General features: G+C 46.8%; 10 protein-coding genes across 10 annotated transcripts; 3 read left to right on the plus strand and 7 right to left on the minus strand.

Annotated features, from left to right (window-relative positions):
• Nucleotides 1-431: 431 nt before the first annotated feature.
• Nucleotides 432-1,520, plus strand: I302_106017 (uncharacterized protein; the record flags this gene model as incomplete). The annotated part of the gene is made up of 6 exons (XM_019191765.1): nucleotides 432-593; nucleotides 671-697; nucleotides 760-825; nucleotides 910-1,173; nucleotides 1,233-1,334; nucleotides 1,407-1,520. 6 exons carry the CDS (start codon nucleotides 432-434, stop codon nucleotides 1,518-1,520), a joined length of 735 nt encoding a protein of 244 aa, XP_019046395.1.
• Nucleotides 1,521-1,826: 306 nt separating this feature from the next.
• Nucleotides 1,827-2,858, minus strand: I302_106018 (uncharacterized protein; the record flags this gene model as incomplete). Its single annotated transcript, XM_019191766.1, has 3 exons — nucleotides 1,827-2,356; nucleotides 2,515-2,692; nucleotides 2,796-2,858. 3 exons carry the CDS (start codon nucleotides 2,856-2,858, stop codon nucleotides 1,827-1,829), a joined length of 771 nt encoding a protein of 256 aa, XP_019046396.1.
• Nucleotides 2,859-3,691: 833 nt separating this feature from the next.
• Nucleotides 3,692-6,620, plus strand: I302_106019 (uncharacterized protein; the record flags this gene model as incomplete). Its single annotated transcript, XM_065870182.1, has 13 exons — nucleotides 3,692-4,114; nucleotides 4,344-4,434; nucleotides 4,532-4,746; nucleotides 4,958-5,018; nucleotides 5,086-5,186; nucleotides 5,265-5,277; nucleotides 5,335-5,456; nucleotides 5,601-5,924; nucleotides 6,000-6,023; nucleotides 6,098-6,169; nucleotides 6,239-6,265; nucleotides 6,341-6,481; nucleotides 6,549-6,620. 13 exons carry the CDS (start codon nucleotides 3,692-3,694, stop codon nucleotides 6,618-6,620), a joined length of 1,686 nt encoding a protein of 561 aa, XP_065726254.1.
• An 899-nt stretch (nucleotides 6,621-7,519) lies between these two features.
• Nucleotides 7,520-10,279, minus strand: I302_106020 (uncharacterized protein; the record flags this gene model as incomplete). Its single annotated transcript, XM_019191768.1, has 4 exons — nucleotides 7,520-7,852; nucleotides 7,938-8,142; nucleotides 8,215-9,278; nucleotides 9,362-10,279. 4 exons carry the CDS (start codon nucleotides 10,277-10,279, stop codon nucleotides 7,520-7,522), a joined length of 2,520 nt encoding a protein of 839 aa, XP_019046398.1.
• A 2,169-nt stretch (nucleotides 10,280-12,448) lies between these two features.
• I302_106021 (uncharacterized protein) lies at nucleotides 12,449-15,602 on the minus strand (the record flags this gene model as incomplete). The annotated part of the gene is made up of 18 exons (XM_019191769.1): nucleotides 12,449-12,538; nucleotides 12,620-12,770; nucleotides 12,848-12,865; nucleotides 12,939-12,994; nucleotides 13,063-13,082; nucleotides 13,148-13,204; nucleotides 13,272-13,371; nucleotides 13,440-13,515; nucleotides 13,590-13,813; nucleotides 13,926-14,105; nucleotides 14,184-14,339; nucleotides 14,442-14,532; nucleotides 14,625-14,701; nucleotides 14,812-14,889; nucleotides 14,985-15,055; nucleotides 15,187-15,318; nucleotides 15,423-15,477; nucleotides 15,561-15,602. 18 exons carry the CDS (start codon nucleotides 15,600-15,602, stop codon nucleotides 12,449-12,451), a joined length of 1,674 nt encoding a protein of 557 aa, XP_019046399.1.
• Nucleotides 15,603-16,372: 770 nt separating this feature from the next.
• Nucleotides 16,373-18,641, minus strand: I302_106022 (heat shock protein sks2; the record flags this gene model as incomplete). Its single annotated transcript, XM_019191770.1, has 7 exons — nucleotides 16,373-16,634; nucleotides 16,710-17,846; nucleotides 17,907-18,076; nucleotides 18,143-18,246; nucleotides 18,321-18,386; nucleotides 18,470-18,535; nucleotides 18,602-18,641. 7 exons carry the CDS (start codon nucleotides 18,639-18,641, stop codon nucleotides 16,373-16,375), a joined length of 1,845 nt encoding a protein of 614 aa, XP_019046400.1.
• A 503-nt stretch (nucleotides 18,642-19,144) lies between these two features.
• On the minus strand, nucleotides 19,145-20,593 carry I302_106023 (uncharacterized protein; the record flags this gene model as incomplete). Its single annotated transcript, XM_019191771.1, has 5 exons — nucleotides 19,145-19,239; nucleotides 19,315-19,545; nucleotides 19,656-19,892; nucleotides 20,063-20,288; nucleotides 20,402-20,593. 5 exons carry the CDS (start codon nucleotides 20,591-20,593, stop codon nucleotides 19,145-19,147), a joined length of 981 nt encoding a protein of 326 aa, XP_019046401.1.
• Nucleotides 20,594-21,718: 1,125 nt separating this feature from the next.
• I302_106024 (uncharacterized protein) lies at nucleotides 21,719-23,774 on the plus strand (the record flags this gene model as incomplete). Its single annotated transcript, XM_019191772.1, has 8 exons — nucleotides 21,719-21,963; nucleotides 22,025-22,093; nucleotides 22,154-22,186; nucleotides 22,276-22,450; nucleotides 22,542-22,786; nucleotides 22,903-23,211; nucleotides 23,300-23,346; nucleotides 23,458-23,774. 8 exons carry the CDS (start codon nucleotides 21,719-21,721, stop codon nucleotides 23,772-23,774), a joined length of 1,440 nt encoding a protein of 479 aa, XP_019046402.1.
• A 202-nt stretch (nucleotides 23,775-23,976) lies between these two features.
• Nucleotides 23,977-25,902, minus strand: I302_106025 (uncharacterized protein; the record flags this gene model as incomplete). The annotated part of the gene is made up of 10 exons (XM_065870183.1): nucleotides 23,977-24,145; nucleotides 24,277-24,373; nucleotides 24,477-24,573; nucleotides 24,706-24,780; nucleotides 24,873-24,956; nucleotides 25,078-25,123; nucleotides 25,203-25,302; nucleotides 25,388-25,533; nucleotides 25,646-25,685; nucleotides 25,758-25,902. The coding sequence occupies 10 exons, from the start codon at nucleotides 25,900-25,902 to the stop codon at nucleotides 23,977-23,979; spliced, it is 999 nt and encodes a 332-aa protein (XP_065726255.1).
• Nucleotides 25,903-26,203: 301 nt separating this feature from the next.
• Nucleotides 26,204-27,110, minus strand: I302_106026 (uncharacterized protein; the record flags this gene model as incomplete). Its single annotated transcript, XM_019191774.1, has 2 exons — nucleotides 26,204-26,840; nucleotides 26,944-27,110. The coding sequence occupies 2 exons, from the start codon at nucleotides 27,108-27,110 to the stop codon at nucleotides 26,204-26,206; spliced, it is 804 nt and encodes a 267-aa protein (XP_019046404.1).
• Between the last annotated feature and the right edge of the window lie 67 nt (nucleotides 27,111-27,177).

Raw genomic sequence — 27,177 nt, forward strand, 5'->3', positions numbered from 1 at the left:
GCGGGTGATCCTAATGGGTTGAGATGAGATTCGAGTGAGCCTTGGGAGTGGGTTGGTTCTGGCCTTTTTGATCGTTCTCAGCACTATTGACATGTAAGAGCGGTGAAGATGTATATGAAATATGGCTAATATACGAGTGACTTTTTGGATCCTCTTCCTCACACTCGCTCATACTTTTATCTGGAATTCTGACGCTGAATCCGGCACGTCACCATATTTTATTCCCGATAATCAGATCCAAGACCACGTGGGAAAACTCACTGATAGCGTGCCTGAATTGTCATTATCCAACATTCAACGCTGACGAGGAGACCGAACAACACTTCTTCGCTCGTTATCATCGCTACCAGCTCTTCATATATCCATTAAATTCATCTGACTGATCCTACCCCTAACAAGACCAGCAAAGCTTCCCAAAAGACTACATAAAAATGCAAGAACTGGTTTGGCCACCTCCCACCCCCTCATCCTCATCATCCTCGCAACCACCCAACACTTCCCTCCCGTTTCCCCATCCCGAAGCTTACGAGGGTGAACCAAGGGAATATGCCAGAGCCCTGATGCAGAGGAAAGACGATATAGAGAAGGAGATTGTGCGTGCATTGCTCTGAGTAAAGCTACATGATCTCGTGCCAAAAGAAGAGTATAGCTGATATTTATCTTGGTGTAGGAAGCTTTGAAAGATGTTTTGAATTCTGTTAGTTGCTATGCTTGCGGAGTCGGCTCTGAACGATGCAGCTAATCATTCCTATTCTGTAGCACGGCGTAACGCAACAAACTCAGCTGGTGGATAATGAGGGCTATCCAAGGGGTGATATAGACATTGTGCGTATTTTCCCATCTCCAGCATACATATCTACCAAATGTGAAGATCGTCGAGATGACATTTACCATATACGTTGATTACAGTACGCAATCCGCCACGCGCGATCATCTCTCGTCAGACTGCAGAACGACCGTCAAACCGTATCGGATCTCTTAGCGACCGCTTTGCAGGATGCCTTCTCAAGACCTAGCCAAACCCAAGATCTACCTAATGGTACTCCCCATCCAGCATCAAGCTCACAGAGTACCACAACTCAGCTCAATGGCAATGCACCTGAAGGGGAATGGCCAGAGAAACCAATAGCTAGGGTTAATACAGTCGCACCGCAGAGTCCAGCTTCACAGGCTGTACGTGAATCCTCTTTACCATCCAACGATACAGGTACTAACGGGATTGATCTTTATAGGGACTACAACCCAACGACCTGATATATGATTTCGCAGGAGTGACCCATCTCAGTCCGGGTGGTATACAGGCGATAGGGTCGGTGGTGTCCAGATCGGAGGGGGTGAGTCTGTGCTCCTTCAGCTGGTCGTTGCATGTGGAGGACTTGTTAGCTGATAAGAAACACATGTCATAGGTCTCGTTAAAACTCTTAGTCCTCCGGGGAGAGCAGCGGATCACATTGCACCTTACGCCGAGGAATGGATGGGGTGGAAGAGGATCGCTGGGATGTCATATCTTGCCTGTATGAGTTGCGCTAGTATCTCAACATGGTTGGACCTTTTAGTGTTCCATCATGACGAGAGGTTAGGTCTAGGAGGATTGGCAGAAGACTTCCGCCAGTCACCATCTGTACTATTGTCTGAGTAATCATGTATATAATCCAAATATGCATTCTAGGTCAAATTACCATGTATGACCGAATTTTGTCCATCTATTACACAACTCTTTCGCCCTCAACTGCGAACAAGCAAATGAGCCGGCCCTTCCTCTTCACCTATCTCACCGTTTCATGGATAATCCTTCTCGCCTCTGAATTCACGCTGTGCCTCCGCATCTATACCAACTTCTTCTCCCCCTCCTTCTCAACAGGAACAACAACCTCCGCAACAGGTTTCTGCTCCACAACATATCCGACCGTCTCGTACTCCCTTTTATTTTCTTTCAATTGCTCCAACTGCTTTTGCACGGCATTATGACTAATCACATTAGAGATCTGCAATCCCGATTTATTTTCTAATGTGTTTAGAGACTTTTCGCTCCATTCCTTAATATCTTCCGTAGCGTCCCTGAACCTGTTCAACGTCATCTGCGTATGGGCTATCCCGGTATTGACGAATCGATCGTGACGAGCAGCGAACTCGGGAAAGTTTCGATCTTCAATGTCGGAGAGGTATTTTCGGATATTATGGGAAGTCTTGGGGAGGAAGTAGGGGGCGGCAGCTAGGGTAAATAGAGGTGGGGCGAGGAATCGGACAGGGAGGGAACGGGTTCGTGTGAGGACGCTACCGGATAGACCGGAGATGAGGACGTAGATTAGACCGGGGTTTAGGGATTCGTCGGCGGGTAGGATGGATTTGACTTCTTCTGCAAAGGGGGGAAGTCAGATGTCAGTTGTTGTACGGGGATTGATCACATCGAGACTGCTGTGAATGCCATCTCGTAGCACATCATACATTCGCTGCTTCAGAGATAACTTGCCCTATCTCATCACGATGATAGGCCACAGCCGAACCATCACTCACTCTCTACTCTCCTTTCAAATCCTATCCAACTCCCTACACCACTCTGCAAATACCCTCTAACATCCGTCAAAACCCCGGTGACTGCCTCTCTACTTTGAGTAATGTACGGTACGAGGGGATTTGGCTTTTCGATGAGGGTGATAGTAGGTGTGGATTCGGGTGTAGGGTAGATAGGGAGCTACACACGAATTGCTTGATATCAGCTCGAGTTCACATATCGTCTATATCCCAAAGGTTTGACTAAGAGAGTACTGCTGATTGCTTCAGAGAAGTACACCCACCTTGTCGCCCGAGATGCTCCTGCCTGGTCGGACGGATGATCCTTCTGCTGCTACGGCTGCCATTCTGAGGGGTTTTGTTTGTATTTTATCTGCTCGATTCGATAAGAGGATAGATAGCACATTTCAAGGGATTCTTGAACCGTCAGTCATTGCTCGTTCGCTCATTCTCATTCTCATTCTCACTGTGATGCTTGATCCGACCCTCACCGGAACCACAACCACGTTATTACACCATCCCCCACGGAGATATGACAGTGTGGCATTTCAGCTCACTTCGCCACGTGCATCCCGCATTTCACAGGACGTCAGGTCAGGGTTCCCCTTCGAGCCTAAACACATTTTCATTTTCAATTCCAGCTTGCAGCTAAGAATAGAGAATAGAGACGCGTTGAGCCAATGCACGGGTGTGGTTATGGACGTGCGGGTAAGGTACACTGATGAAGGATGCATAATATGTGTACGGTCAAGTGAAGTGATTGATGTTGATGTTGATGTTGATGTCTGTGCAACTAGTAGTGTACTATATATACTTTCAAGTGGTCTACCATCAATCGATCACCATCACCATCAATAACAAACATCCTTTGGGTCCTTTGGGGTGACAAACCGTAACCTTTTGGATCCGTCTCCCAGGTATCGGAATCACTTGTCTCATTCGGGACAACGCATGAAGATCATCTGTCTCCTTTCAGACTACCCTCACATATCATCAACAACAGGCAGAAGAATACAATACATATATTCTACATTAGATAAACGCCAAGTAGGAACCCTCGCTCAGCATCCTCATCCTCATTCTCGGCGCGTTAACTTTATTTACCCAATCCAATATCCAATTCGCGCTTCCCTTCCCAATCAATCAATCCCGCAATCACATCACATCTACCGACCTATAGATGTCCCAATCCACCCGCTCACCACGACTCGGCGCACCCTCAAACGGACCAACCTCCCCCAAACTCTCAGGCCGCAGACTATCTTCCTCCAACCTAATCACCCCCTCCCCTTCTGCATCTCGTTCACCCTCCCCTTCGAGAAGACAATCGGCCTTCGACCTTGGTCTGCCGGTAACGTCGAACACGCAAAATACCAACGAATTAGGCCGGGGGATTACGTTGCTCAAGAATTCTATAAGGATGTCCACGAAGAGAGGGAATAGATATGTACTAGGGGCGGCGGTGGTGTTGTCTGTATTTGCGTTCTGGCATATCGCCAGCAGTGGTCATGGTAGTGGAGCGGGTACGAGCTCACAAGGGGGAGGGCAGTGGAATGGGATGGGGTTGTGGCCTTCGACGGCCCAGTGGGGGTCTAGTGCGATGGTGGGTTTTGTTGATTTGTTGATTTGTTGTTGTGCAGGCAGAGGAAGAGGTCTATGCGTGGGAAGGGCAGCGTATGGAGGGTAGTGCCCGATGGGTGACAGAGTGAAAGACATGATCTCTCCAAAAGGGAGAGTACCAGTATGAGGGATAAAAGAGGCATTGGCTGGTTGATGTCAGGACCAAAAAGATGTATTAGCTGATCAAATCTGTATAACTTCTGTGAATGTAGCACTCCGGGAACGTAGATTCGAGCTCATTCGTCAATCTAGATTCTGGCAATATACCAGAAACAGAGTTCGTAAAAGGAGTAGCAGGTTTTAGTGAGTGGTCTCATCACCCCCGATCATATCTTACGAATGAGCACGGCATTCCAGAGTCATATATTGTACATACTGATCTTCTCCACCACAATCACAGGCTACTTCAAAAATCTCTACCTAGCCAACGGCACCTTCCTAGCTATCACCTCCGACCCATCACACATACCCGAAGTATCACACATAATGTCCGCGCACCCAACGGACGATAACAAGTATCCGCCTGCTGGGTTGGATCGATGGAGGGTGCTGGAAGTGGGGAAGGACGATTTGTCGGCTTTGGGTGGGGTAGCTGTGAGGAAGGACGGTGTTTCGGTGAGTGGAGTATTCTGGTGTAAGGTTGGAAGACGCGAAGATGGGCGAGCCATGGAACAGTCAGAGGAAGCGAACAAGCCAGAAAAGGATGGACAGTAGTCGGAATGCGACATAGGCTGTATCTGATATCCAATGAAGGGCTATCATCTTGTCTTTCCAGGGGAATTGTGAATGAGGTAGGAGGGGCTGATCTTTCTAACTCGACAATTAGATGTTCTTCAACGATGAGAAAGGATTGAAGTCGGTTTCTTTCCTGAAGCACTACTTCCACTGTGAGTGATATCTCTTAGACGTTCCGTTTGATACAGATGAGATGGCTAAGCAACCGTGAAATTGTAGTTATCGGAGAAGTATTCTTGGGCGCTTGGAGGGTATTAACCACTGCTGGAGAGATGGAGTTGCCTAGGAGGTTGATGTACAGGACCACCCCGGATGATTGGGTGAGCCGTCCTGCTTGACCGTCATTCCTCAAGTGATAACGAATCGTTGATCATACTTTCGTTTCCTTCTGGCTGTAGCGAGATAGAGCTGGTACGTGATTCGAACGCGGTGGAATGGACGATGTTCATCGAGCTGACTCCTTTGCAGCCCTCACACCATGGTTCCAGCAGTCTGTCATGCCCAATACCGCTATTGAGGAATCACCCATATGGGAGGACAGAGCCAAATCAGGAATGACCTTTATCTTCGATAAGATCGCTATAACTGATGTGAGTGGAGTATCTCATCCGGATAATCACTCAGGTCAATATGGACACACGCTAACCTACCTTCAAATGCAATTCTTCCCAATCTTCCAATCCCTTATAACCTAATATCCACTCCCACTTTGCTATACTACTCCACACACACAGAGATGGGCCGCCCACCAAAAAGGAATCGACCCCTGGCGATTCAACAAGATGACCGCCGATCTGCTATACCTCGACTCCCCCTTCAACTGGATGGACCCACTCCGACTCTCGATGAAGCGCCTCGTACAGACCAAGGGGACATGCTCAGTATATCGAAAGAAGAAGGATGTCCCGATCGTGCTGTACATTAATCGACAGTTGACGGGTCGGAGGTTAATAGCGGAGGATGCGGATGTGCTGGAACAGGAGATGGAGAATCTTGATAGGGAGGGGGTGATTGAGTGGATTAATGCGCAGATGGAGACGCTAAGTCGGGTTGATCAGGTCAGTATGATCTCTCTTTGCCTGGATTTCGCTCGACGATAGATGGCGATGCTGATTTGAATCGTGGTCTTGTAGTTCTGCCTGGCACTGAAAGCTGATGTAAGTGAAGCACCACCTTGTATTTCGTCTTGGTACTGGCTGACTGACTGACACGTCACGATTTTCTTTTGCAGGTTATCATGGGTGTACATGGGAATGGGCTGTCTCACGCACTATGGATGAAACCTGGAAGTGCGGTGTTGGAGGTGAGTGCACAATTGCACTGTCGGAGATTTGTCAAGATGGGCTGCTGATGGTTCATGGATCGTACCTAGTTCATGTTCCCAGGAGGATTCGCAAGGGTGAGTATCTCATTTCCTCTTCCCGGGTCCCAATCTTGTCGTAATTGACCCAGCTAATCCTCATTGTATACATAGGACTACGCAACAGTAGCTGAACTAATGCGACACGACTACTACGCGATCCACAACGACACGGTATTCACCAAAGATAAATGGTTGAAACCTGACGGATGGGGTGTGGGCGCCATACAGGGTTTCCACAGTACTTGGATTCCTGTGAGTTGGGGTCAACCCTCTGTGATATCGTATGGTATGCTGATATACGTTTACGTCTCACGTCCAGCTCGATGGGAAATGGATAGCGGGGTTGATAAGGAAGATAGCGCAGGATAAGAAAGGGATGGTCGAGCCTTAGTCTTAGCTTGGGGTGATCTGGGACCAGGAGAAGTTGGATCGAGTTATGAAATCTCTAAGGTGGAGATTGAAAGGATAGGATAGACAGAGGAGTATGCCACATCGTCATTTGGGTCTTTCATTTTCATCTTCACTTCTATACTATATATATCTTATACCGATAGATGATATCTACAAATGCACACAAGTAATTGATACAATCCACGAGGGTCTTCCTGTCCTGCTCATTAGCTATGTCCAGAAAGGCGTTATTGTGATGTTATCGCCTCTCTCAGTAGTGCTGATCATGATTAACCCATCGTTTCCTCTGATCCCACTGTCCACGGAAAGTCAAAGGGTATGGACAAGTATGATCACTACCGTCGCAATATAATAATTATCCAAACTCGAACGCTGGCAATTCACCACAACAGATCATTTCAATATTTTGCATCACCTTCTCTACTACTTCACTCAAGTATTCTCGTATATTATACTTCTTCCTTCTTTACTTGTTGCTAATCAAAGAGGCAATAATCGTATATAATGCCATCGAACCAAAGAAAAAAAAGCCATCGAACCAAAGAAAAAAAAGACACCCAAATCCCAAAAATTTTAATCATGTATGTAAAAATCGAATGGTTGGGTATCGATGAAGAAAACCTATTGATACATGTTGAAAATGGGGTATTCTGAAAAGGAAAAACAAAAAAAGGAAAATCGTCCGTGTATGTGATTTTATAAATGCGTGTATATTTGTGTTTTGATCGAACCGAAAAATGAATTGTAAGGTGTCGTGAATCGTTCGTTAGATTTCGTCAAAGGAAAGGTTTGTTGATTTTGTTTCTTCTGCTTCCACTCCCATGCGTTACCCATGTTCCGATGAGAGTCCGAACGTGAAAGATCTCATTCATAGTCGCTCTACTCCTCCTCAGCTATCTTGCCTACCGTCGTGTTGATCATCGATCCATGGCCCATCACGATAATCCCATTATCTTTCTTCTTCCTTCCTCTCAAGCTCTCCCCCGCAGCAGCAGGAGCACTCTGCCTTCTCCTCTTCTTCTTGGGCTGTTCATCATTCTCTGCAGCGTTCTTGATCCCTCGGCCTCGAGTTGAAGGTAATGGCGCATTGGGGTGTGAGAATCCCGTCTTACCCATAAAGGCTATTCCCAATCGCAACAATGGATCGGAAGAGTGGAATTTCGCGGGGAGGAATACGATTGGTAGTCTGGTTTCACACGGTAGGTGGAAGCCCTGGAGTGTCACCATGTCAGTCAGTCCCTATACTCTTGTAGAGAAATCTCTCCGAGAACGAGATGGCAGATTGAGAGGTACTTACAACTCCCTCGGCATGTAATCCATGGACCATATTGACATAAGGAGCCAGTCTCTCCGGCGGTTCATTACACAATACCATCCCCATCGTTATCGGTACTAATCCTTCTCTAGCGAGGTGCGAGACAGGTATCATAGTGCTCGTGCAGCTTTCTACCGGATGTTGGTTCAGTGGATAGGCGAGGGTAGATGGCCAGAGGTGCGATTGCCTATAATCATTTTATCAGCTCTGACCATTTACAATTCACCTGCACTTGAGAAGTAAGAACGATTCGACTTACCATAAATGCTCTGTATCCTTCTCGCCAATGACCAGTATCGGGAACTTCCCGCCGCCTCTCCCTCTCACTTCCAAATCCCCACGCCATATACCGGCTTTACCGTCCGTGAGATTCTCAAAAGAAGGGTTGAAGAACATGCACATCGGTGGTGGCGGGATGAAGTCAACCGCAGGCATGGATAATTGTGTCGGACGTTGTTTCAGCGGGTGCGGTTTTCCGCCAGTTGGGGGATGAGGTTGTTGAATGGTAGCGGTCGGTGAGGGTCCTACCAAAGTCGACGTAATGGATCCAGCAGTGACATGCGGAGAAGCCATCGAGACGGGTGAAAGAGTTGTAGTGGGTTTGTTGCTCATTTTGCCAGATGATGGCGAATTTGACGAATCGGTCTCAGGGGTAGGGAATTGATAGGTCGAATTCTGTCGACTTGGCCCAGCTTCATTGGTTGGGTGACCACTTTCCATGGGGAGCATGAAGGGTACCGATATTTGAGGATCAGAAGTCAGGTTCGCAGCCATCATAGCCCTTTCATTCTCTTCTTTACCTTCCTCCATGGATGCTAGTATCTCATCTATACTCTTGATATTTGCGTCGTCCCCATTCTCAGTCTTGGCAAGTGAGGCTCGACGAGCCGCAAGTGCTTCACTACCCAGATCAGCGTTCATTGGAAATGGGAATCCGCCAGAAACGTTTCTTGCTGCGGTGTTGTTGTCGTTCCCACCTCCAAACAACGCATCTGTATTCCAACCGCTCGGGGTCAGATTCATCCACTGGGAAACATCCGGTTCTTTGAGCGGTGTTGAGGGCCCATAATGTGGGGTCGGTGCGAACGCGTCGCTTGTCTCGTGGTTACCTGATATAGGCGCAGGGGACGGAGAAGATGATCCATAAGCCCCAAGAAGGCCGGTGAAGATGGTTGGTTCCCAATGTCTGATGCTGAGGTTGTATAGCTGCTGAAGGGCCATAGCTGATTGGGCGGAGGGGTTTTGAATGCGAACACCTGGACCAGGTTCCGAGGGCATGGAAAGTGCAATAACGATACTGGGCCAGAGGCATTGGCTTGTAACCTTGTGTATCAACATGACATATCAGCTGATGAGATACCAAGACCGAAGATCACTGTATATTAAATCACACCATGGTAACTCACAATTTCCCCACCTCCTCGTCTCCAGACTTCCTGCAGAATCCTTGCCACCGTGACCTGCCCGACCCCTTCCACCTCAACCACACTGGCCAAAGCTGTTCTCCAAGCTAGATCCGTACCCAGCTGAATCACCCTAGCGGGCGATACCGCAGGCTGTGGCAGAGACGATGGAGTAGGCGCCGTTGTTTGATTGTGATGTGTGAAAGGAATGGGCTGTGGTGGGTGGGCAACATTATCGGACAAAGGATCGGACTTAGCTCTTGGTATCGTTTGACTCGTGGGGGTGTTGCTTGAGGTGTGAGAAACGGGTTTGGCGGACTCTGCGGTGGCAGCTACCAATTTGCTCGCAGAGGGCTTGATATCGGTATCGAAGTTGAGTAAGGTGTCCCATGCCAAGGTACCGGGTGTCAGACCTGCTGGAGCTGTTGTCGCTTCCCCTAACTCCACGTTGAAACCTGGGAACGAATCTAATGCTGATCCCCAGTCGAATCCGTTGGCTCCTGGCGTACCACCCATGACCCAAGGGAAGATGTTGCTGGCACTACCGCTACCAGGTGTAGTAGCAGGAGGGAAAGACGATCTTCTTCGTACCAAGGCAGACTTTAATGAGGTGATGTGTGGCGGCACGAGGGAGACGAACGGTAATGGCGCCGGAGAAGGGGTAGCAGAGGATGTAGTAGCGGTTATGGGTGGTTGTGCCAGGGGATGTTGACTTGTTGGGGTGGCAGAGGAAGAAGCTGATGTTGCGCTTGGCGTCGAGGATGTGATAAAGGGATGGGTAGAAGATGAGGATGAAGGGGAAGAGGAAGGGGCAATTGGCGAATGGGTAGCAACTGGTCTACGAGGCTGAGTGTTTTTAGAAGGCGACTGTGGGTTGATAAGGGGTATTTGAAAAAGAAGGTGTTCGTTCCCGTGTTCCATGGTGATAAAGGAAGGTTCGTTCGGACGAGTCGGATGGTAGGATATGATGTCGTTATCGTTCAAAGTGGGTTATATGAGATGGTTAAGGTGGGACATATTGTGAATTTAACGTCAGCTTCAATCCATTTTAGACGTGGGTGGTTGAGAGTGACATGTGAGGGAAATAACGATGAGAGAGGTAGCAAGTGATGTTATTGTTTTATGATGTCAATGACGAAAGTAGTCGTTTTGATGAGGGACAATCTCGGTTGTAATTAAGGATGAAAAGGATATGAATAAGGCGTGTCCGAGGGAGAAGGCAGAACAATGTAGAAAGCACAAGAGACTAGGGACGACAAGGAATGGGATCGTTGTTTGTGTGGTATGGGTCATGAGGAACCCGATTTGAGATGTCGACCGGCGGAATAAAAATCCAAGATCATTGACAACCATGCAACACGATCAGATGACAGTGAAGAGAGACCTGACCAACGTGCACTGGTCGTGTTTATGATGATTACAATGATGATTATGATGGCGATCCAAGCTAAAACAGTGGGGGGTACATGTCCTTTTCTTTCCTCACTCATCACCACCCATCCTCATCCTTTACCCCTGTATGGGAATCTGTCTCCGAATAACAATAAAACCCGCAAAAGTCCAGACAACACAGCACAACACGCATGGACACAGAATTCCTACTCACGCTTTGAATCGATTTTATATGATGACCATCCTTCTCAATCTCATAGTTGTCCATATCAACATCCTTCAATTGTATGTTACGATCACCATGTTCGATTTTCTTCGGTCGGGGCGATATCGAGCTTGTTGACATGACTGCCAAGTCCTCGTTGTGTTGATGACTAGTACTAGCAGCGATTCTGCTGTTGATCGATAATGCTATGATTGGGTGTAGTTGTAGCTATGCGGTATGTTGAGATGTATAAGGTGATGAGGATGAGGATGAATGAGAGTGTGTGTCGCCGTAAAGTCAAGTGTCAGGATAATTCTAAACCTCTGTCAGATCTTCAGGAAATCGCTGTTTGTCTCTCTGGATCCATTCACCTGATCTGATTTGATTTTTCGGCGCCGACCGGCTAATACTCAATCTTGTCCAATTCAACGTAACAGCAGATGAGATGATACAGATGAGATGAGTGACTATCTCTGTGCTCGTATACAATTCCCACGTTCCTTTCCGTATAATCAAGTCAAGCAGCAACAAACACTTTTTGCCGCTTTCACTTTCACTTTCTCTTTTACTTTCATTCAGGAATGTTTGTCCACCAAGAACCATAATCATGTCATGTGCTCGAACATACCAAAATAAACTCTGGCTCAGATCGCACACGCACTAACTTCACAGGTTTATTGCTATTTTGGTCGTATGTATACGACGACGCTAACCTGTAAATCCCTCAAATGAATATGCATCTCCCGACAAATTCGGTCCAACTCTTCTTCCGTACTAGTTGTAGCTCCTTTGCGTTTGTTTATGCCTAACAGTGGTTAGCGTTCTTTTCGCAGCAACACAAGGTGTCTCGATGGGATGATCGCTCCTGTTTATCGGGGAGAAATGACGGACCAGGCTTTTTAGCAGGGGCAGGGGCGGAAACATACCAAACCAAAACTAGGCACAGCGAGTCTGGAACCTAACGGGGCAAGGGGAAAGGGGTCAGATTCCAGCGATTTGAACACCGGCCAAAATACTCACCCTGAGATGTGCTGTAAGTACGTCATTGGTTACGGTTACTGCTACTGCGCAGCAGTGTCGTGCTGTAAGTATCACAACCGGTTTTCGGGCGAAATTTACCTTGGTCAAGGATTGTAGCTTATGCCAAGTTGTAACGAGTTTGGGGGATGAGCAGAAACAAAGCAAACTCATGCTCGTATTATGCACAATGCATATCATGCCAATATCGACAAACCTGTCGTGACAATCTCGCGACATTGCGTTATTTGGTCATTGACCGGACGGCTTAGCGTGAAGGGTACCTGATAAGAACTAGAGTACGGCAGGGGATGATAGTGTATCTCGTCATGCTCATTACAGCATCAAGTCAAACGTGCTACATTCACTAAAGACGTTTCATGCCGATACTTTATGACATGAGAACGATAGACAAAACAAGATTATGGAATGCGCGTATCAAATACGTCGACTGAGCGGCATCTCATCGCTATCGTTCAGAAATGTTCCTTGAAGAACTTGATATCCACCGACCTAGTCCTTACTGCGAAAGCGTCTTTCTTGATCGTACTAGCCAATGCACTAGGCTATCTCGACAGTCACAAGCCAATATCAATCACCGCACAGTCACAAACTCAGTAAAGGACTGTATGGGATAAATCACTCACACCACAAAAGTATATCCCCAATCTAGTTTTCAAGGTAGCCTCCCTTCCGGGGAGGTACGATCCACTCTCGATACCTGATATGAGCGAGTTGAAGATCTGCTTGTAATTTGGTCGACCGAATAGGGTTCGGGATTGGAGTAATGTCAATGGGCTGGATCAAACCAAAAGCCATATATAAGTATAAGTATGTTATAACAACATGGTGTAGAAGGAGGATCGCAGACATACTCATACTCTGCTCCAACGCTATGCACCAAACCCAAAATTAGTCAGCTACTCATTCCTTCCGCACTGCTATACAAGGTTAGGATCCACTGACTCATTGATGGTTATATTCTGTACCGTATCAGAATCCATCTTCTGGGTAAGATATACCTACTCAGGCACTACATCAGCTTCCCCTCAACCCCTCTTCATGTGAAGGGAGGTATGACCAAACTCACAGAGATACGTAGGAAATCGGCTGTTGGCACGAGGTCAGATATCAATGTATATTCAGCTGGGACAAAGGACAGAAGAGCAACTGACGATCACTCTGGGAGGCTTCAAGCTCTTCCAGCAATGTCTGGAACCACCCAAAAGTACCTGTCATCAAGAATACGTTCAGCTTAGCTTGGTTATTCAGTTTCACCAAGAAGATTTATGGCCTCACCGGTATCTCGACAACTCCAGATGAACTCTACTCTTCTCAGAGCGCCCAATTGGCCGGACCTCTGGGCGTACCATATATGTTTAAGAATCGATGCGAAGGGCTATATCGCATGTCTACATTCAGCAAAAATGGTAGGCGGGAGAAGCTGGAGCGTCTGGTTGGACTTACAGTAACTCCTATCCCAGCAGCAATAAGCACAGCCACCTCAGAATTAAACACATCTTCAGCCGGTGCGCCGAATGGCCTAACCCCGACATGTAAACACGATCAGCTTCAAAGTCTCTCTTCACTCGAGATTCAAGTTGATCTACCACTAACCCATCAATCCTCAGCACGGGCATACCATTCCCCAAAGCCTTCGGATTAATCTCGATATAATCCTTTCTCCTACCATAATCGCCCTTCTCATCTGGATAATCGAGCGTCTCACTCGCTATACCCTTTGTAGCTCCCAGCCTGTCCCCAAGGGATAGGGTGAAATCGCCTACTTGGCGGATATGTACTGAGACGTATGGGTCCTCGGGGGCGGAGGAGATGGTGAACTATACGACGGATACAGTTAACTATCAGCGCAACCCTGCACCACCATTCACATTACTGTCTTGGAAATGCAAATTTAACCGGATCGAAATATGTTAATATTCCTATACTCACAGGATGCCACTGAAATCTGGATATATCCGGTACGTTCAAAAACAACCATTGACCCGCTTTATACTTGAAAGAAGGTTTCAGAAACCTAATTTCCATTACTCCCGAAGGGTGAAGGAGAACTTTCGAGATATCCGTTTTGCGTCGTGATCGAATCACTCTATAGACCCTTTCGCCAAAATACTAAGACCAAAACCACTCATGGATATCAGTTTGGACCTTCGATCTTGACATGCTAGAAAAGGGATGGTTGGTACCCACCAAGATACCCGCCCAAATGGTGAATCTCCAACTCTGATACCCCAAACAATGTTCCGTCGAGTAAAAAGGAAAGGACGAGATATAATCTGGATCGACCGAGTTACGGACGAAACATCCTGTTGCGTGGGTGTATAGACCTATCATGAAGAAGAATGCCTATATCATCGTACTCAGGCATTAGTCATACATATCCGACTGACGAGAACAAGCCTCGTCCTCATGTGAGGTTGAAGAGATAGGGACGAGATGGAAGCTCACCAGATGATGAGTGTACCAGAACACCTCGAAGCATTGTTTTCTAATTGATTTATGGGCGGTGGTGTACATCAGGAACATGATGAGTAACATGCTAATCCCATCCCATCAAGATGTCCCGTCAGTACTGAGTAGCGATACAAACCCACAGCTCTGCTCATACATGTGGGGTTTAGTGCCACTCACACATGTCCCGTAAGTCCTCCGGGCTGGGCATAATGGATCTCCCAAGCTGTCTGCTTTCTAACTTGAGTACGTTCGACCTGACATATGTACAAGGATGATTCATCAGGCTCAAATCATCTCACAGGTCGATAGACGTGAGACGTCAGATGGAGAGACATATAGGAAGAGAGGCACCCTCAGAACTCACATTGATGAAATTCACATAATGCGCAGTGGTATGTACCATCGTCCAGAAGACCATCTGATACGCCACTTGGCGGTGGAACTGTGGTCCTCACAAAAACCATCAGATTCTTCTCAAGTCGATAAATCCGACCCTATTATCCATCAGGTTCGATATGCGGAAGCCCGCTCACTCACCCAGATATTCTCATCAGCAGGGAAGAGCCACATCAATCTCGGTCTAATCAATTTCAGTATATTTCGAAGCACTGTACACGAAGATGAAAGACGATCATTCAGCAACAATCTTCAATATCATCTCTTATCACTTGAGCTTGAGTTTGAGCTTGAGCTTGGTATAGACGGTACAGTCGATGTAATATGCCGTACGGTAACTCACTAGGAACCAAGATCAACCCCCCATCAAAAGCCAAAACCAACCCCGCACCTCTAGATATCCATACCGAGAACCTAAGTCCATTGAGAGCCGCGAGTTTCGCATTGTTTTGTTGGGAGTGCCATCCGTAGGCGACTGGTCGTACCCAACCACAGATCAATTCAGTTCACTTTTTTTTATTGTACTGTATAGTATAGAGTAATACCATCTTAGGAAGGGATAGACAGACAACCACTCACATATGGCAAGATGGGATCCGTACCACAATACATTCCAAATCAACCTTTTCCCCGTCTACCGAATTATCAGCCTTACCTTCCCGTCCGTTTGACACTGGGACTGGGACAAGTGGTATATACGGACAAGACATGACATACAAGCTCGACCTTTGCCTTCTCCACCAATTCTTGGGCCCTCATCGCACTCTCAGTCGTTCTTGAGACTCGGATAAATCAATTATCTTCTCCTGTTTTTATCGACAGTCCGTTGTTCCCAGATTATAAGTCCGTATATAGATGTATCAGACGAGCCAGCGTCTTTGAGTATGACAAGTCTACAAATCACCCAGTGAGTAGAAAGCCAAAAGGTGAGGTACATTTACAAGGGGAAGAGGATGTTGCTGCGCAGAACCCACATACTCTATATATATATGTATACATCTCATCCTCTGTTTGGGTCGTCAGTCAGCGTAGCATGTATACCGTATACCGTAACCAAGTGATCGCCTCCTCATGTATCGTTCAAACACTTCATTTACAGTATCACCCGGTCACGTCTAATATCAGTATCTCTCATATGTTTCCTTGACTACCGCATATCCTACTAGTTTTCCGATATAGTGCTCAACGACAAAATGAAGTGTATCATCTCAAATAGCCTTGACCAGTCGTTATCTTTGAAACTCGGAATCGTCAGTGAAGAGAGTCAATCATGTGATCACGACGTGCAGACCAATGCAAATACACACATGACTATACGCTAGAGAAAGATGTATTTCATCTCGGCCCATTTATGTTTTCTTGGTTATCCTGTACAAAATGAAATACGAGAGAGAAGATTTATTTATTTATTTGTATAAATAATGAATTATTGGATGCAAAGGTAAAGAGGGGAAGCATGCAATGATAGGTAGGTAGGGTCGAAGAAGGAAGCCAAACAAACACACAATCTAATTAAAGATAAAAAGCGTTTATCGAGCAGAAGCCATGGCTTTTTGCATAGCTCTCTTGACACCGAGTTGGGCCTTCTTGAGTTGATCGGCGGTGGCATCCTCTTGTTCGAGGACTTCGAGAGCCTTGGCGATCTCGGACTCGACGGCACCTCGAGCTCCTCTCTTGATCTTGGCGGCGAGCTCAGGGGCGGAGATGGATTGTTCGCAGGTGTGGAGGTAGGCTTCGAGGTCGGACTTGGCTTCGTGTCGAGCGGAGAAGTCTTTATCGGCGTTCTTGAATCTATGACACACATAACACAGAAATTAGCATGTCGTCCAACATAACCAAGTATATCTGAAAGAGCGGCAAACTCACTGCTCAGCATCCTTGATCATAGCTTGGATCTCCTCGGAAGAGAGTCGACCAACAGAGTTCTGGATGGTGATTTGGGCCTTTCGGCCGGAGGCTCTGTCTTGGGCAGATACCTTCAAGAGACCGTTGGCATCAACTTCAAAGGTACAGACCAACTCGGCTTGACCTCTGGGCATAGGTGGGATACCGGAGAGCTCGAATTCACCGAGAAGTCTGTTATCCTTACATTGGGTTCTCTCACCCTCGTAAACAGGGAACATGACGGTGGTCTGGTTGTCCTCGACGGTGGTGAAGACTCGGGATTTGTTGGAGGGGATAGGAGTGTTTCGGGGAAGCACAACACCGAAGATGTCACCTTGCATAGCAACACCCAAAGAGAGAGGAGCGACATCGAGCAACAAGAGGTCGGCGGTCTTGTCAGAGGTTTGACCGGTAAGGACGGCGGCTTGCACGGCGGCACCGTAGGCAACAGCCTCATCGGGGTTGATGGACTTGTTGAGTTGTCGGCCGTCGAAGAGGTCGGAAACGAGAGATTGGATTTTAGGAATTCGGGTAGAACCACCGACGAGGACGATGTCGTCAACCTTGGCGGCGGGGATCTTGGAGTCTCGGAGAACCTTCTCGACAGGTTCGATGGTGGATTTGAAAGCAACGGCGTTGATCTCCTCGAATCTGGCTCGGGTGATGTTGGCGGAGAAGTCTTCACCTTGGAAGAGAGAGTCGACTTCAACGGTGGTTTGGGTGACGGAGGAGAGAGTTCGCTTAGCTCGTTCACAAGCGGATCTCAATCGTCGGATGGCTCGGGGGTCATCGGAGATGTCGAGCTTGGTCTTTCTCTTGAACTCAGCCTTGAAGTGTTCGAGAAGGGTGTTATCGAAATCTTCACCACCCAAGTGGGTGTCACCAGCGGTGGCCTTTACGGAGAAGACCTTACCGGTGATGGAGAGAAGAGAGACATCGAAAGTACCACCTCCCAAATCGAAGATGAGGACGTTTCGCTCCTCCTTGGTTTTCTCGTCAAGACCGTAGGCAATGGCGGCGGCGGTAGGTTCGTTGATGATTCGGAGAACCTCGAGACCGGCAATGGTACCGGCATCCTTGGTGGCGAGACGTTGAGAGTCGTTGAAGTAGGCAGGGACGCTGTAGTATTGATTGTCAGTAATTTGTATCGAACGAACCACTTGAAGGGATTCTACTCACGTAACAACGGCCTTCTTGACGGTCTTACCGAGCTTGGCTTCGGCAATTTCCTTCATCTTGGTGAGGACCATGGCGGAGATTTCTTGAGGGGAGAAAGATTTTCTCTCGTTGAGGTAGTCAACTTCTACGAAAGGAGATCCATCCTTGTCAATGACGGCGAAAGGCCAGTGCTGTGAACCAAACACAAAGTACCTGTCAGTCTTCTACCTGAACACTTCAAAATGCACCTAACTCACCTTGATGTCCTTCTTAACATCAGCGTCATCGAATCGTCGACCGATCAATCGCTTGGCGTCGAAGACGGTGTTTCGGGGGTTCATGGCAGACTGGTTCTTAGCGGCTGTAGGTGTAATTGGATGTCAGAAGCTGTTCTAAATAATGGAAGGGTCAAGGTCAAAATCGTAGATAACTCACCATCACCGATCAATCGTTCACCTTCAGTGAAAGCAACGTATGAAGGGGTAGTTCTGTTACCTTGGTCTATAAACAGCAAGCAACAATAATCATCAGCATCTCCGGTCTACACATCCAATTTCACTGAATGAAAATTTTCCTAAACTAACCGTTGGCAATGATTTCTACTCGGTCGTTGGCCCAGACACCAACACATGAGTAGGTGGTACCGAGATCTACACCACGCATGACCTATCAGCTCTACATCCATCGTGCTTGACTACGTTGACGCTACCACTCACCGATACCGATAGCACCCTCGAAAACGTCTTCAGCGGACATGTTGACTTTTTTGGAAATGGAAAATGTGGCTACACAGATGATGAACTTCTATCAGCTTCTTCTCTAAGATCGGTCGAGGGTGTTGACGATGGAGATAGCTCACCTTTTAGGGTTGAGCCTTTTGAGATATGGAGAAGAGAGGAAGAGGATATGAAGGTTGAAGATGTGATGTTGAAGGAATATCGAGGCAGCACCAAACGGTATGGAGGGGTGGTTCAGACTGCTGCTGGTGCTAGTTTTTGCAAACGAAAAAAAAAGTTGAAAGGGATTCTCCGATTCACCGCCGGAATTATACAAACGTGGCACATTACCACCTAGACCTGATTCTGTTGTAACTATAGGACATGCATAGATCACATACATACATATAGGCAAAGAGGCAGCGAAATCGAAGTGAGTAGCATGCTTACGACAGACGTTGACTAGATATCGTATATACAAAAATTATCACAGGCGGATATCAATCTTCCCATGTCATGAATGACGAATGGCAATAAGGGTACTTATAACGACAAGCCCAATTGCATCATCAATTCCTTATTCGCGTTCATATTTTGTTTTCGTTCCAGTTCATACTCGCTGAGTGGAGCAGCCGACTCTGAAGTATGGTCAGCCGCAGGACATCGACATCATCATGAGTAGTGACAGCGACGATGCCGCCTGAATCACTCACCTGAGTCTTTAGGCTTTTTGGGCTGAGGACCATAACCCATCTCTTCGTTCCACTGTCTGACCATTTGTTTACCTTCTTCCCCAAATTTCACACTGAGATTCGAATATGTGTTCCAACTTTCTCGAAAGGAATCTCGATCTTCCCATTTGATCAAATATGTAGCCTGAAGGCTCTTGGAGTCGGACTTGGGTTTGTAATCCCTTCTATCTAAGATTGCTAGGATCCGACGTCCTGTATAATCATGCCATCAGCATCAGTGACGGTTCACAACGTATACAACAGATTCTTATATGGGTAGATGCAGGCGAACTTGAGTTCTACATTGATGAAATGGAACTGACCATTATTTTGCGTGACCGCGACTGGTTCTGTTGGAGAAGATATCGTTTGGTTGTATCCCCTAATTGCGTCCCGCGCAGTCCTCTCGTCTAATCCACCTATCCTTTGCATATTAAGTAAAGTATGCCACTCCGTAGCATACAAAGGGGATGGCTTGACCCGCGATGCTTGACCGTATCTGACCTGATATTGAATTGTATTATTCCTGCGACGTGAATCGAGAATCGTCAGTGGGTGAGCTAGGAGGATCCAAAGGGCATCAGTATTCAAGACGAGAGGAAGAGATTGGTGTAAACAAGAGCTAGAGAAAAGTGTGATCGTCCAGTCCCGACGTAGTTCTTTCGTGGTTGAAATGAGTGAGACAGCGGTCCGAGGGACAGATGGGTAGCTTAGATCAGTCGAAACTCACGTTTTGACTCAAATATCCTTAATAATCCCCATGCACCTCCTACCAGATTACTCCTATATTCCCACGTATCATCCTCCGGCCCATACCCTTCCCATCTCACAAGATACTGATACTCCATCTTCCTATTGGGTCCCACTGATTGCTCGAATGATCTGGCCAGGATGTGAGCGATGACGAATACTGAATTGTCGTTTCGATAATCTGGGTTTCTCTTGCGTTTCGCTGACTAGATGTGAAGATGATTGATCAGTGTGTGTCCTCAATGTCGATATATTTTTAATCGGAGATGCTTTATGAGGTCAGAAGGAAGGTGATCTTTGGAGATATAGATATACGCACCGTCCTCACTGAGTTTCGCCTTGGCGTACTATGTGTTGAACTATACCCAGTGGACTCGAGGGTGATATCGGATATGGACGTAAGGGAAGAAGCAGAAGATGAAAGACTGAATGATTGAGACGGTGCTTCTGACTTTGTTCTGGTGGATGAAGATGAGGCTGAGTTTGAAGCTGATTCTAGCTTAGATGACATGTTGAGAATGTATTCCCTTTGTTCACGTCGCGTCTTGTCGTTGCTGCAGACTATGATAGCCTGCACGGGATTGTCGATGGGAGTTGCTGCTAAACGTGGAAAGTGGTCTGGCTAGAAAGATTCTGCTCGGGGCTCGAAGATGTCGAGCAAGGTATGATCCGAGTTTTTGTAGTGGAAGAAAGGTTTTCAACGTAGAATGATGTGAGCAAGATCAAGCAATGTTCATTTTCATCCATGTTGACAACGATACCACATACACGTAATGAGCTGTGCCTGAGTCGCGCTTGGGTGATTCGTAAGTACTCGGGAGTAAATGAGAGAAAGAGCGGAGTGTCCGAGCGAGCATCAAAGAAGATACATGGGACTCGATGCATCAACAGTGGATGCTCATAAAGACAGCAGCTCTTCTACATCGAGAAGCTACAAAGATTATATGGTAGCGACTCACCCACAGGTAGAAGAGTAGACAAGAGAAATGGATTGAGCCTTTGCCGCATAATTTATAGACTACTATCCGGCCGATCGGTACTACTGAGCTAACATCCGATATCGGAGTGTGCTCTACCCGTGTGTGTCCACTCGTGTGCGCCATGGAAAGGGGGGAAAGGGAATAGAAGAACAAAGGAGGGTTGGGTGTAAGGTAAACTTCTTATCTATTGATTCAATTTCAAATTACATCATCATCAAATAAGCAAGCAACATCAACATGATAAGCAATGACTGTGTATAGAGCAGAGAGATAAGAGGGATCACCGTGAAATGCTGTATGAGCGACTAGTACGAGTGTTGATGGCAATGGAGTAAGCCAATCAATCATCCTTGCATCCTTTGGCCTCGTGTTTTGCTTTCCAACATTTACTTACTCACGATCAAATATAATACAACAAAGGGAACCTTATAGTACACTCACTGATCAATTTACTTGTACCCATCAATCAACCAATCCACTGAACCAAAGTAAAATCAAGGCAACAAGGAAGGGTATAAATATCCCATCAAACCCACCTTCATACCATCCTTCTCTCTCCCCCTTCCTTCTTTATTCCCCTACCGTCATTCCATTCTATATACTATATAAACCATCGAATATCCCCAAAACAAATCAAATAACGGTCCAACAATTCAATGGACCCCACCTCCCCTTCTATACCTTCATATCCAACAATCGTCTTGAAAGGCTTATCAATAGCATTATGCTTCTTTCTCCTCTACCATCTGATCCTGATCGTAACTCAACGATGGACAAAGATAAAACTCACCTTCCCCGATAGATCAAGAAGATTACCCAATTGCGAAAATGTAGAAGAGATAGTAAACATGTGTTGTAAGAGTTTGAAAGAGGGTTTTAGAGCTAGTTGGTGGTTACCCAAGTGAGCGCTTCTGATCTCAAACTCTCCTAGAACGTCGATCAAAGTTGATGCTTGCCATTAGTGGTCATGCCCAAACGATATATTCTGCTATGGCAGATTTCTCGAAAGATGATCAGATCACTTATCAGCGGTGAGCCATTCGGGATCACCATTCGGATCGAGCTGACGAAGACAAGTATTGGGGAATAAGACAACTACTGAGAGTTACTGATGGAGGCACAATGTGAGTCACTCCCATCATCTGCTATCTAATCCTCATTTTTGTGCGGTTCTGTAGCAGACTGATAGGCTTACGCTCGGCATTGATAACAGCGGTCTCGATATCTATCCACCACTTTCCCTTCGTCTCCCTCCCGATTCTCCTGTAATACTCATAAATCACGGCTTGACAGGTGGAAGTCATGAAAGCTATGTTAGGAATATGGTGGTATGGTTGACCAGACCCGTCGGGGAAGGAGGTATGGGAGGCAGAGCCGCCGTCGTCAATGTAAGTATCATGAACTCAGCTTATCGACACAGCTTATCCTTCAATACCCAAGCAACAAGGTCAAGCTGTGATTGACATCTTTTGTGTCCAGTTCCGAGGATGCGCATCGACTCCCTTGACTTCACCTCACCTATATTCCACCGGATCGACTATAGATCTACATACTTCCGTACTGTACCTCTCTACCTTGTTTCCTTCTGCTCCGATGTTTGGTGTGGGTTTCAGTCTAGGTGCAGCGGTTATGACTCGATATCTGGGTGAACAGGGGGAGAAGTGTAGATTGAGAGCTGGTGTGGTTCTGTGCTGTCCTTTGGATATGAGGGTGGTGACTTATGGGTAAGTCCTCCAAAATCTGCTTAACATCCAAAACAACCCTCGAGATACTCGTCGTCCTTCCCGTACTTAGAACAGTAACAGAGAGCGCAGAGCTGAAACCCAGTAATACATCCCAGCCTCGACTCACCCCACCCTCTCACCCGCTTATACTCCCTCTCAATGTCTCACAAGATCCTCCGATCAATCTCTCCCCACTTGATACCTTCTTCACCCTTATCTCACCCAACTTCACATCTGCATATCCACTTACCGGAGATCATCTCACTTACCAAATCGCTCCGTCGAAGAATCACCTTGAAAGCTTCCAAGATGCTGGAGCTGGTGGCGTGTACAGTTGGGGGAGGGAACGAGTTGTTCCCTTTTGAAACGCTCGATGGGTTTTTGAGCTGGAGTTGTCCTGGGAATTGGATAGGGAGTATCAAGAGGTGAGCGTCCTGATGCTAGCTGCCTTGCAAGGGCTAGATGTCCCATAGACAAGAGAAGGGATAGCTAACTCGTATGCATGTCGTACAGACCGACCTTGGCTATCTCAGCTTTGGATGATCCAATCGTATCCAGCGGTGAGTGAAGTGTCTCTCATACCGTTTCCAACGGGTCACTAATCAACATTCGGCTCATAAGATTCTGGCTCTGAACGAATGCGATACAAAGCTGATGATGATCATACAAAGCATGTTTACCCTACAGAGCCATCCGCCAATCAACCCACTGCGTCCTCGCGACAGTCTCTCAAGGAGGTCATCTAGGCTGGTTTGAGGGACCCTTGTTTGGGAAAGATAAACACCAAAGATGGCATGTCAAACCTACTATCGAGTTTCTCAGGGGCGTCTTAGCCTCGCAACACCCTGGAAAAGGGATGGTGGAAGAGATGGAAGTAAGACAAGAGGGGGATTGGACGTGGGTAGGTGAAGTTAGGTGGATGGTTTTGGAGGAAGTGGATGAGCAGGGATGGAGTGGGAGTGAGGAGGAAGGGGAGGCATCTGATTGATAATTGGACAGTGCGGAGAGCAGGTATGATCTGCATATGCGGATATATGAAATTGAATATTAACGATTATTATGAATTAAATAACTTATGGCCATCGTCGTCCCTCTTCGAGGACACCGTCGAGTGTCGTGGTACGATGAGGGCCCATACTTCGTGAGCAGACTTGGAAGCCCGGATCGAATCACACCACAAAGCCATCTGACTATCTACGAGAATTGACCAATGTGATCTCACTGAGATTACTCAGAGTCCTCTCGATCTCCTGGGCTTTCGCTCTAGCCACAGAAGATCCTTCTTTCGTGTATAGGTCGTAATGTTTCTCTTGTTGGTGTGATAAGGCAGAATGAAACGAGATGATGGAATTTCGATAGCTACGGCAGTTCAGTTCGTCAGACTCTGCCAGGTAAGGAAGACGGGGACGAAAGTCCTGTTCTCCAGAAAAAAAATAACCAATAGAAAGAATGGATAAGACCATATTGGGAGAATTGGAGTTAGTACCCACCCGACTTGTTCCCTGTAATATTCCTCCAACATGATCCTTCTCGTCTTCTGTGCTCGGCGATGCATGAGCAGTAAGATTGATAGTACGCCTGCCATACCTGAAATCATCCAAAACCCAAACCCAAAATCAACAATGTTCAGCGCGCGTTTGCTCTTTCTGAGGTGAGATCGGGAAAGCTTAGGAGGGAGAAGTTAACATACCTAATCCGATGGATACGCCAGTCAATGCATACACCCATTTACCCACTTTGATAGCGCTCTCAGGAGGGACGGTACAATACCCTCTTTCGCAATTGTACTATCCCAAATGCAACGTCGAATCACAAAGTTATCAGCTGACTTATCGCCCACCCTTGTCACTTCCATCAAAGGGATCTTCTCGTTGTCAAATGGACGAGAGTGATCTGAGGGAGTTTGGGACGATACTTACAGAAAGACATTGTCTATCGGTGATACATCCCTCGTTGATATCCAATAGAGGGAAACAAGTATTCGATCCTGTATCCTACAAAAATCCTCAACCCATCGAGCCTCAAGGAATCAGCTCGATGTCTCTGATAGACAAGATGTACAGTGCGCTGATGTATAGAGACTCACGCAATACCCCTGCCCTTGTATACAATTATCCCTTATCACCGTGTTCGTAAAGCTCATTCCTGAGGGGTCGTAACCTATGTAGGTCTGCAATCGGAAATAGAAATAGATTCAGTATCATCCCACTGGTTTCTCAAAGCTTTACCATCTTTTCATGGTTTATCTCGTTGACGGTGAGCTCGAGCTCAAAGTCAAAGTCAAGACTTACAGTATTTTCCACCAAGCACATTTGACCTAGAGTTGCATTCGACCACCTACATACCCATCATCAGCACACAATACCCATCGACAATTCAACTGGACCTGGAGAAAGGTAAGTGGATTACCACTCACATGCACCTTCCCAAAAGACAGATCGACCCATCCCCCTCAGGCTCGTCATACAGACTCGGAACGACAAACACCAACCCCTCAGGCGGAGAAGCACATTCATCTGCAAGTGCCGCGCGCCCCGATGGACTCAGTGTAAATTCACACGTACGAATATCCTACCTCGCCAGGAAAAGGAGCGAACTTACCGTCCCTGTTCAGCTGACATTCGCCATCAACCCCTACCAAAGGAAGACACCCACTAGCGTCGTCTGGGCAGAACGTCCCGTTTGGACAGAGCGGCGGGATGGGTGTGTCGGTGTTGAGTAGGGAGGAAAGGATGTATTCGTCTCGTCTGTTGTCATATACTTTCAGCATCTTCCCCCTTTCCTTCTTTCCTTTTTATGGACCTGTTGGTAGATGTCAAGAGATACGAGAAGAAGCTTGATTAGGTATGGGTGACTTACCGGCATTGTCTAGGCAAGCAAGTCCCGTTGATCGAGCAGTCTACATCGAAGGTATCAGTCCGTCAGTTCTGGTCGGCCACGGTCGATCGCTGGAAAAGATGTTGCAACTTGCATCCGAAAGAATCACAATCCGTCACAAACGCTTTGGTATTCACATCTAAGTGATTGTTCTTGACATCGCATGCTCCGTATAGGGCACTTCGAGCCCAGGCCAGACAGATGAGCGGTGAGATGAACAGTATGTGGTATAATACCATTATCGTAATATTTGATCGTATTTAGTTTGATCATGCATGAAGATATCAATCAGCGTATGTATTACCATGAGTCAATAGCCTCATAAACAGGAGTGTAAGTCGATGGGTCATTCCAAAGATGGGAAGGGCTGGCTGTATGGTCATCTCAGTCTCGGTCGAAATGTCAATATCAGCATTTTTCGATCAACATATCATGCCGGCCACGATGTTATAGATACATGTAAATAAATACATACATACAGTCAATCGGTTCTTCGCCTATGCTACAGCAATCTCTCCCAAGTCTATGTTGCCCGCACTTTCACTCATCCAAAGTACAGAGCTTCTCTCTGATCGATCGGGAAGGATCGAAACTCCCCGTTAACCAAATCCAATCCTCTTCACCTAGGTCCATCACCTGTGTTGTCTCCTTTACTTCATCATCGTAAGCTCTCATCTTACATCTGATAAGCATCAGTTGAAGTAGTTCCATCGAGTAGGCTGAATCCAGCCCTCTGAAAAACGCTTGAAATCTATCTAATTCCTCTGAGCAAGTCCTCGGATGGTTATGATGTGCGCAAATGTTCTCGCAGTCGTACGGTCCACATAGCAAGGGAACATCGAGTTCCTTCTTATCTAGCGCCTCGATGGCTTTGCGAGCCAATTCGCTATCCCCCCGTTCCCCAGCTAAAATCAACAGCTCCTGTGGGAAGTGCTTCGCATTTAAGTGGATAATCTCCCAGAGGCTTTTGGTGATATCTTCGCTAATGGTAAATTCCACCAATCTAAGGAGATCTTTGAGCGTATCGAAGTGATCCTTGTGCTGGTTGATGATAACGGAATAGCAGTACTCCGGTGCAATGACGAGATCAAGGTAGATGGAAATGGTGGACGAGGGGAAATCGAGGGTGATAGGTTCGGGTTTGGAGGGGAGCGTGAATATGTCGGAAAAGAATTTACTGCATACCCGAGCCCGAGTGAGACAATGAGTCAATCATCATCATGATCTAGGGATTGACCCAACAAGGTGTTGAGAATAAAGATAAAGCAAGGTCAGCTCACCTGACTTGTTTGAGGTGATGGCTGTATGCGCGGAGATGGACGTTATCGTTGGAGATTAGTAGGACATCTGCTTTGGGGTCGCAGTGACGGGTGTGAGTTTCCAGTTGGCTTGTTTCGGAGGTTGATGCGGAATGTGGTTGTTTGTCTTCGATCATGATGGGCTCCATTGTTGTGAGACTGATGGATGTTGGCTCATCTGAATTTGCAGCTGAAGAAGGAAAGATAAGTGATAAG

The sequence above is a fragment of the Kwoniella bestiolae genome, chromosome 4 (assembly GCF_000512585.2).
Source record: "Kwoniella bestiolae CBS 10118 chromosome 4, complete sequence".
Classification (NCBI taxonomy): domain Eukaryota; kingdom Fungi; phylum Basidiomycota; class Tremellomycetes; order Tremellales; family Cryptococcaceae; genus Kwoniella; species Kwoniella bestiolae.